General features: G+C 51.9%; 1 protein-coding gene across 1 annotated transcript in view; it reads right to left on the bottom strand.

The window, feature by feature from the left end:
• Positions 1-7597, bottom strand: part of ALDH1A2 (aldehyde dehydrogenase 1 family member A2) — a 204178-nt gene extending 196581 nt beyond the window's left edge. The window contains exon 1 of the mRNA XM_078685163.1: positions 7045-7597. Coding sequence (XP_078541289.1) covers positions 7045-7161 — 117 coding nt within the window. The 5' untranslated portion in view covers positions 7162-7597. The remainder of the gene's footprint in view (positions 1-7044) is intronic.
• Positions 7598-9562: the final 1965 nt, after the last annotated feature.

Below are 9562 nucleotides of genomic sequence, written 5' to 3' on the forward strand. Positions count from 1 at the left end.
CTAGCTCATGGGGCATCCGCCCCTAGTTATTCCTTACGAGCCCCGATGGGCAGCCTGGTGGTGGAGGGGTGGGCCCCTCAGGTGGCGGACAAGGACCAGATGGTAGGGGCTCACCTCTCAAGGACGCAGGTGGGTTGCGCCTTGAGTGGTTCTCAGTTGGTTGGGGGATGCGAGCCCGTAGGCCCCTTAGTGCTGGAGCAATAGACAACATTCTTTGTGTATATAAATTGAGTTCTGTCAGACTTGCTGATGGATTATGATTTTATGATCAACTTAAATGTAAATATTGTTTAGCGATTGAATTTGATAAATCCATATTGTATGGAATTGTGTTAATTATATATTGTCATGTTTGTGTGATAGTTTGTAATAAACATGGCCTCTTTTACCCACAGCTCTGGTTGTCAAGTATTGATTTATGGGTTCGGATGGGGGCGGGGCCGGGGGCAAACCTTGGGGGTCTGGGGAATATGGAAAAGCACGGACCCTTGTGGATCCTCATCGAGTGATCAGGCGTGACTACAGCAGGAATTACTTCCGGGGCATTGTTGTAACGTCACTTCCGGCCGGGAGAGGCAATGAGGGCACTGGAGAGGGCGGGGGCCTATTTGGGGCAACTTGCCCAGGTCCTCGCCCTCTCTTCCTTACAGCGCCGGCCCATGTGTGCAGGACACTTTGTGAATCTCCCACCCACTCATCCTTAGAGGTAGAGCTTGGGAAGGTGTTGGAAGTTGAATGGAGAGTGGCGGTAAGGAGGCCACATAAATTGCCTTACATTGTTAAGGTGAGTCCTCCTGCAGACTCCCTAGGCCAGCCCTGAGGGGGAGATATGGTAAGCTCATCCCAGAGAGAATGGAGACACCGGCTGGGGGCAAGGGCGCCAGTTTACAAACTGGGGCATGGGGCATCCGCCCCTGGTTATTCCCTACGAGCCCCGATGGGCAGCCTGGTGGTGGAGGGGTGAGCCCCTCATGTGGCGGACAAGGACCAGATGGCAGAGGCTCACCTCTCAAGGACGCAGGTGGGTTGCGCCTTGCTTGGTACTCAGTTGGTTGGGAGATGCAAGCCAGAAGGCCCCTTAGTGCTGGAGCAATAGACAACATTCTTTGTGTATATAAATTGAGTTCTGTCAGACTTGCTGATGGATTATGATTTATGATCAACTTAAATGTAAATATTGTTTAGCGATTGAATTTGATAAATCCATATCGTATGGAATTGTATTAATTATATATCGTCATGTTTGTGTGATAGTTTGTAATAAACATGGCCTCTTTTACCCACAGCTCTGGTTGTCAAGTATTGATTTGTGGGTTTGGAGGGGGCCGGACGGGGGCCAACATGGGGGTTCCGGACCTACGGGTAGAAGAGTGCTGCCACTATGTGAGCTCTCGTGTGTAACATGAGAGCTGCACTTGGGTAAGAGAGATGGCACAATATGAGCTCTCTCGTGTAATATGGGTGCAACACTTGGTAGGACTGCGAGCTCTTTTGTGTAACGTAGGTGGAACATGGTTAAGAGAGAGTTGGCACTATGTGATCTCTCCTGTGTAATATGAGAGCAGCGCTTGGGTGAAAGACAGCTGCCAATGTGTGAGCTCTCATGTGTAACATGAGAGCTGCGCTTGGGTAGGAGAGAGCTGGCACTATGTGATCTCGCGTGTGTAATATAAAAGCAGCACTTGGGTAGGAGAGAGCTGCTACTGTGTGAGCTCTCCTGTGTAATATGAGTACAACACTTAGGTAAGAGAGAGTTGGCACTGTGTGAGCTCTCCTGTGTAATATGAGAGCAGTGCTTGGGTAGGAGAGAGTTGGCACTCTGGGATCTCTATTGTGTAATATGGGTGCAACATTTCGGTAAGAGAGAGCTGGCACTATGTGATCTCCTGTGTAATATGAGAGCAGCGCTTGGGAAGGAGAGATTGCACTATATGAGCTCTCGTGTAATATGGGTGCAACACTTGGTAGGAAAGAGTTGGCACTGCGTGAGCTCTCTCGTGTCCTATGGGAGAAGCACTTGGGTAGGAGAAAGCTGGCGCCGTCAGTTCTCTCGTGTAACGTGTGCCACACTGGGATAGAAAAGGGCTGGTTTCTTTTTAACGCTTAGCTGTATCTGCTGGCTAGTTCTAGGTGCGCTCACCTGCTACACAGGGACATCGTTCGCCCCTGCACCGCCTGTCCCGGCGCGGCTTCTAATGGAGGACAACCGGGCATTCGGCTCCTGGCAATGCCACTCATGCCCATCAGATAACCTCCGGCTGCTCACGTGCAGGTGTAAAGATCCGCCCGCCTTCCAAAGGAAGCCTGGAGGACAAGGGCTCGCTCGGAAGTGTTACAGCTCAGAACATATCGCTCGACAGTGACACCCACGCGCGTGCATGCACACGCGCGAACACGCACGTGTAGTGCGCCAGCTGATATAATAGACGGTTCCGTAAGTGAGCGAGAGGTGGTGCCCTATAGTCTCTCTGACTGATGCTCCGCGATGTTTGTAATTCCCCGTGCCTAAAACATTTAGTTCCGTTATCCTGACCTCGGGGAAAGCGCTGTGAAGTTCTTGAGCCATATTCGAGCTATATACAACTGCAAAAAAACTTTTTAATTAGATCTTTATGACAGCCCTCTGATAAGGAACAAAACCCGAATTGGTTTTTTTCTGTAAAACATTATTTTAGTTTGCGCCTTCCACCACTGAATCGTTAAAGTGCATGAGCTGAATATGAACACGCATGACTCGAGGAGATATGATCAGTTAGAGACCGGTCATGGGTGTCAGAGGAGGATCCTCTGTGGCAGCCCGCCAATCCTCTCCTGCAGTTCCCAGCATTTTGAAAGTATGCAGTGCAGTATTTTGAGTTTGGGGATTTAAACAAGCATATGTATGGTGGGAGATAGTATTCACGGGACTCCTCATAGTGACTTCCGTTTTCAAGTAGCGCCTCTTGCTGCAGTTTGCGCGTTCAAACTTCTATACAATCAAAAACGTGTTCAATAAATGCCCTTTTAAAATGCATGTTTTTTTAACCAGGAAACGTGAATCCATACCTTGATAGTTTGCAGATGTAATGTATTATGTTTCTGTTGATGAAGAATTTTAAGCACAAGTAACTGGACCTTGGGATGTTGCGATGTGTTCGTTTGTAGTGTGTGATTTTTAAGAAATAATTTTCTTCGACAGCCTTTTTATTTTAGACAGATTTGCAGCTATATAATCGCGGTTTCCCCGGGTTGTTTCCTGCCTTGAAATCCTCTCTGTGGCCTTAGAAAAGTGCACCTAAGTACCTAAATTATAACAAGTTCTTCTAGCTAGCATGTATACTTTCAGATACACTGTGCGAACGTTGCCGCCAAGGATGAAGGTGCGGATTGTTCTGGGAGAAGATACGCGGAACCAATATTCGTTTGTGACAAACTGTATCATCACAGCGAATCGGTATTCTAACACTTGGCACTTATCAACGTTAAACTGAAGATGCGAATCAGCAAAGACAGAATCATAACAAAAGAAAGTGTGCAATTAGCAACGTCTGAAAGGGAGGAGAATTCGAAAGGTGCCACAGAAACATTAAAAACAACAAAATTAGCTCCAAATCTGTATGAGGCGGGCCCAACCGTCGCACTGTTTGTAAACATGTTGCGCGTTTTAATGTATGTATATTCTCATCATTCGGCATATCCTTTTGAAATTGGCGGTTCAGTTGTATACTCCTTGCTACAGACAGACAAAAAAACTATTTTGGGACAAATACTCGTTCGAAACACTTTCTACAGAAAAGTTGTTATAAACCTAGGGGTGTCTATTTGCATTCGAAGCATCTAAGAAGAGGTGAGTCACTAACCAATCAGCAGTAAAGCGATTAACAACAACGTGGGAATAACACATGCCCTGTATTTAATTGGATACAAGGGATCGGCTTTTTAAAGGGATTTTATATCTGGTATGCTTGAATCAAGTTTTAGAGGCGGTTTGATGTAGTTTTTAGACATAAAACGTTTTTGAAGGGGATAAACCTTAATTCAGACATTATAACGTTTAATCGATTTTAGAAGGCAAATTATTCTATAAGAGGGGTATTTATACAACATGCATATCCTAGATGATGTTACACAAAATTAAAAAAAATAGAATGGGTGATGGGAGGCCGCTTACATTTCAGGGGTAACAGAGCTCAACTAATGCGAGAGTATCACGTATACTATTATACATTCTGACTGAGTGACGCGTCAATAGGATTCGAAATAATTTGCCTTTGACTATGCAGACTAGACTAGTTCACGGAGCTGGGCCTGTACTGGAAAGTTACTAAACCTTCGAACACCAATCACCCCACTGCGAGCCAATAACTGCACAAAACACGCCGCGCTCAAGGTCCCCCGGGGGCACTTAAAGATGGCGAAGAAATTAAACGAGCCGAGCTGCTTAACTTTGCAGCGAGTGTAGCCAGGGCCCCCGCTGCTACCGAGCCTCCGTAATGCGTGTAACAAGCCCGGCCGTCCTGTAAACACGGCTCCCGCGTGCGGGGAGGGGTGGGGGTCACCCGCCCTGAGAGAACACGTGTGTGTAGCGCCCAGATGTGCAGCTGCCGGGCGCGCTGCCGGCCTATTCCTGGTCTGTGCAGGCCAGCGGGTTGCGGAGAGTTGTGACAACGTAGACACCGGGGATATCTGGTACAGCCACAGGGTGGCACGAAGAAGGCTGGGGTGTGTAGTAGTGCAGACTGGAGGCGTTGAAGCAGGGAACGTTCGACCGTGCAGGCACGGGGTGTGAGAGTCAGTGCCGGGGCGGATGTTAGTAGAGCAGACTTTAGGTGTTACGGCTGGGAAGCTACAACCGTGCAGTTCACGGGGTGTGAGAGTGCAGGACGTTGACGTTAGTGCAAACTGTAGGTGTTAAGTCATGGAAGCTGCAACAGTGCAGGCACGGGGTGCGAATAGGGCGAAGTTGTTAGTGCAGGCTGTAGGTGCTACGGAATGGGGCAGGGAACCGTCAACACGCTGCCACTAAATGTGAATGAAAAAGGTGCAGGGTAGTGCTGTTAGTGCAGACTGGAGGTGTTAAGGCAGGCAAGGAAGCTGCAAGAGTGCAGGCAGGGGATGTGAAATAGTGCAGTGCGGAGATGTCAGTGCAGACTGAGGGATAATGCAGGTAAGGGAGCTACAGGAGTGCAGGCAGGGGATGTGAAATAGTGCAGTACGGAGATGTCAGTGCAGACTGAGGGATAATGCAGGTAAGGGAGCTACAGGAGTGCAGGCAGGGGATGTGAAATAGTGCAGTACGGAGATGTCAGTGCAGACTGAGGGATAATGCAGGTAAGGGAGCTACAGGAGTGCAGGCACTTGATGTGAAATGGTGCAGTGCGGAGATGTCAGTGCAGACTGGAGGTGTTAAGGCAGGCAAGGGAGCTACAGGAGTGCAGGCACTGGATGTGAAATGGTGCAGTGCGGAGATGTCAGTGCAGACTGAGGGATAATGCAGGTAAGGGAGCTACAGGAGTGCAGGCACTTGATGTGAAATAGTGCAGGGCGGGGATGTCAGTGCAGACTGAGGGATAATGCAGGTAAGGGAGCTAGCACAGTGCAGGCAGGGGATGTGTGTAACAGTGCAGGTCGGGGATGTCAGTGTAGACGGGGGTGTTCAAGCAAGAAGGGGGACTGCATTAGTGCAGGCACTCGGTGTAAATACTGGATGGCGGATGGTGGTGCAGGCCGCGATCCACACTTGGATCACAGGATGCAGAGCCAGGATTGGGTAAGGAGATGCTACCGCATAGTTCTTTCTGGGATTCTGTACAGGCTGGGGATCTAGTAGAAGTTATGAATCTGATGCAAGCCGGGCTCTTGTGGCAGGATTGGAATCTATTCTAGAGCAGGATTTGGAGAGAGTGCAGGTAGGGGAAGGAGTAAAGGCCTTAGTTCTGAGGCAGACTGGATTTGGATCTAGTACAGTCTGGGGAGTCAGAACTAGTCCAGTCTGGGTATTCGATGCATGCTGTAAGGAACTGGTGCAAGAGGGGGATCCACTGCTGGCCGGGGATCAAGTGAATGTGAGAATCCCGTGCAGACTGGAAATAATATGCAGCTGAGAGAATACAGCGCACGCTGAAAGCCTAGAGGGGGCAGAAGAGGCAACGGATCTCGAGATCTCCTGCAGGCTGGCCGGCCCACTACACGCATGTAGATCCCGAGTGTCTGGAGCAGCGCGAGATGCAGTAGAAGCGATGCACCAGGTGATCCGGGGATAACTGGTTATGAAGAACTGATTAGGCATAGAATGCACCGGAGATCTGGTGCCGCGTGGGATCCAGTGCACGCGGTGCTTGCAAAGCACGCTGGGGGCAACAAGTACAGGCAGAGGAACTACTGCCAGGTGAGCGGGGTTTACAGAGCGTGGAACTAGTGCAGAGAAGGGTGGGGAGCTAGGGCAGGCTGGGACCTGGTGCAGGGTAAGAAGCCAATGAAGGGTGGGGAGCTAGGGCAGGCTGGGATCTGATGCAGGGTAAGGAGCCAATGAAGGGTGGGGGGCCAGGGCAGGCTGGGATCTGGTGCAGGATAAGGAGCCAATGAAGGGTGGGGAGCCAGGGCAGGCTGGGATCTGGTGCAGGGTAAGGGCTCAGTACAGCCCATGAAACTAGCGGCAGGCTGGGCGGGGGTTCGTGACGACCAACAGACCAGGAGCATCTGCAGGTATGAAGCGGGTGTCTGAGGGGTGAGTGCAGGCTGGGGTAACTACGTTTCTACAGACCAGTGTGTATGATGGAGGGAGTTACTAGCTTGGGGGGGGGGTATACTGGCTTGCCTGTCGTGCAAGCCAGTTGTGGGGGGGGGAGATAGTGCAGGCCGCGGTGCAACTACAGACTAGAGCTCGTGCGGGCCAGTGTGCGGGAGCTTGCGCTGCGTGGGAAGCAACCTCGGACCTGGTGAAGTCTGTAGAACTACCGCAGCCTGGGAGCTGGTGAGGACCACGGAGCTGCCCACGCGTGGACGTACGTCTGGCACCGCAGCAAGTGCCCCCCTTGCACAGACCCCGACCCCGCAACCTCTTACCTTGGTGTGCCGGATCTCCAGGTTGGCCGTGGGGGAGGGCAGCAGGTGCAGCGAGGCCATCAGGGCCGCGGGGTCCGTCTTCACCGCTCCGGGCATCTCGATCTTGCTGGAGGTCATAGCGTGCAGCGCAGTGCTGTGGTAGAGAGTGCTGTGGGGCACAATAAAGGGGCGTGCTGGGAGATGTGCCGCTGAGTGGAAGTGTGGTCTGTGGAGAAGTAGGGCGTGGGATGCAGTGGTGCCCAGTGTACCCCTGCGGCGTGCAGTGAACTGGTGCCCGCTGGTATAGTTGCTCGTGCGTTCACGCTCGTGTGCAGTGAGGCTGGGGGCACACCGTCACGTCACCCCTTTCGGAGCAAGGGCTTGAAGCCCAGTGCGTGCAGTGGGCAGGGTACAGCGAGGCTGAGGCCTCTCTTCTCTCCCTTCTGAGCAGGGCTGCAAGCAGTGCGTGCAGAGGGCTGGGGTGCAGTGATGCTGAGGCCGCTTCTCACTCTCCTCCGAGCAGGGCTTGGAGTGCAGTGCGTGCAGTGTGCGCTCTCTTCTGGACGCCAGCTCTGTTCCAAGTTCTGCCCCGGCTCCCTGTATATAGGCAGGTGTCAGGTCCACTCTCCTCCCACTGGGCCGCTGGGCAGGGAGGGGCTGGGCCAGCGAGTCCGGCCTTGGAATTACATAAACCCTTTAGCACTTCACGCCCAGACGGCCCAGTAGAAGTGCATCACAACCCCCCGGCAGAGTCATCGACGTACTGCACCATAACTTTAGCTGTGCCCACTGGTGAATCAGGGAAATAAAACAATCGCCTTCGAGCTCGTCGTGGGCACTGCCAGTGACACGGGCACAGCTGCGACTACTGAAGTTACTCAAGCGGTTGTTGCGTGAGTACAAGGGCCGGTCACTAGCATCTCCCCGGGCGCTGCCCTCCCTCACAGCCGTCTTCTAAGCACAGAGTGATGTGGCCTGTGCAGTGCACTTCGAGGGGCCCAGCTTAATCTATCAATAGAAGAATACCTGAAAGGCAGCAGGTCCCAAAGCGCTTTGTCGTAGCGGGTTCCTGTAAGGTCAAACATTGATATGTCACTTTGTCCCCGCCTGGTTTGCAGGGCCACGAAACAGCGCGGACTACATAAAGCACTATAAAACTCATTGACACATAAACGTTATTTTGCTGCTGTCTAAAGGTGATTGACTATTCCGATAATGAGGAGTTCCTTTAAGAAAATCATCGGGGTTTTGGAGAGCCAGTTACGTATAAGGTTAGTTCTGCTGGAAGGCTGTTCGAAAGGGGCAGAGTCAGTCACTAAGTATATACGAGGCCCTCTGAACGGCTCAGAGGACCGGGGACACGTCAGCCAGTTGTTAATGTAGTGCCTTCAAACGGCTGACGAGATATGAAAGACACATGCGGCTTGGGTAGAGTCGGTCGCGTGCTAGGCAGTGACTTAAATGCCAGTGAACCCGGGGCAGTGTCAGTAGCACGTGAGACCGTCTCTGGGAAAAGTGGTGGTTTTGGGTAGTTGGGCAGTCTGTCCCATGCCAAGCGAATGCGTCTGGGGAAGATTCAGTCACGTGTCAGACTAGTACCTCTGTAAATAATGTCGGAAGGGCTGGAGCAGAGAACGTCTCCTGGCAGATCCGTTATTCAACAGGGCTTTCGGGGCTGGGGAGAGCCAGTCACACATCGAGCCGCACCTGGCACGTGTCCGACACTTCCAAGCACATCATGTTTTAAAAGGCAGGGGCCTGTTTCTGCACACCAGGCAGCACCCCCAGTACTAATCCTATGCTATTGACAGGCACTAATCAGTGTAGAATTAGCGCCTCGGCGTTAGGCGAATCCTTCGGAAATGAGAGGCGCTGTGATCAATGCAAGTGTCTGAGTTTGGAGATCAGGAGGGGTTGAGGGCGTAACTGGAGAATTTAATTATTTAATTAGACACAAGCTTCTAAAGACCAGGATAATGCACATAGATTAGGGGTCAGTGCCCCCGCCGAGAACACGTGTATTGCGGAGACCCTGCGCCCCTCCTCCGCGTGCATCCTTAATACCTCTCTAATTGCACTATCTACAATGTCTATCCGGCCCTCTCTGTTAGAGGAATCACATGTCAGCACCCAGCTGCAAAGGGTTGCATTACAATATCCTTGCAGTAGAGGGCGCCGAGGGGACGCCCTTTTGTGGCTTGCGTAATGGTCCATGCACGCTCCTGTCACTGTTTTTGAGTGTTAGCACTCGACTAACAGACTGCCCCAACTCACAGTCGCACACTACTATACTAAGGAACCCCTGCGCAACGATAATTATGTGGGAGTTACACAGTTCTCGTCAGGCGGGGGCTCGCGCGCGCTCTGTTCTCCTCGGCCGGAAGCAGTCACCCCCCACAGGCCTTCGCCCACCGCACCGAATGCCATCAGCGGACTATCGAACACCTCGGCTTCCCTCGATCAGAGAACAATCGCGGCCCAATACACACTCGAGAAGCCCACCCAGGGGAGACTGAGCCGAGTCACCCACCCGCAGGGC

Source organism: Lissotriton helveticus, chromosome 3_2 (assembly GCF_964261635.1).
Source record: "Lissotriton helveticus chromosome 3_2, aLisHel1.1, whole genome shotgun sequence".
NCBI lineage: Eukaryota > Metazoa > Chordata > Amphibia > Caudata > Salamandridae > Lissotriton > Lissotriton helveticus.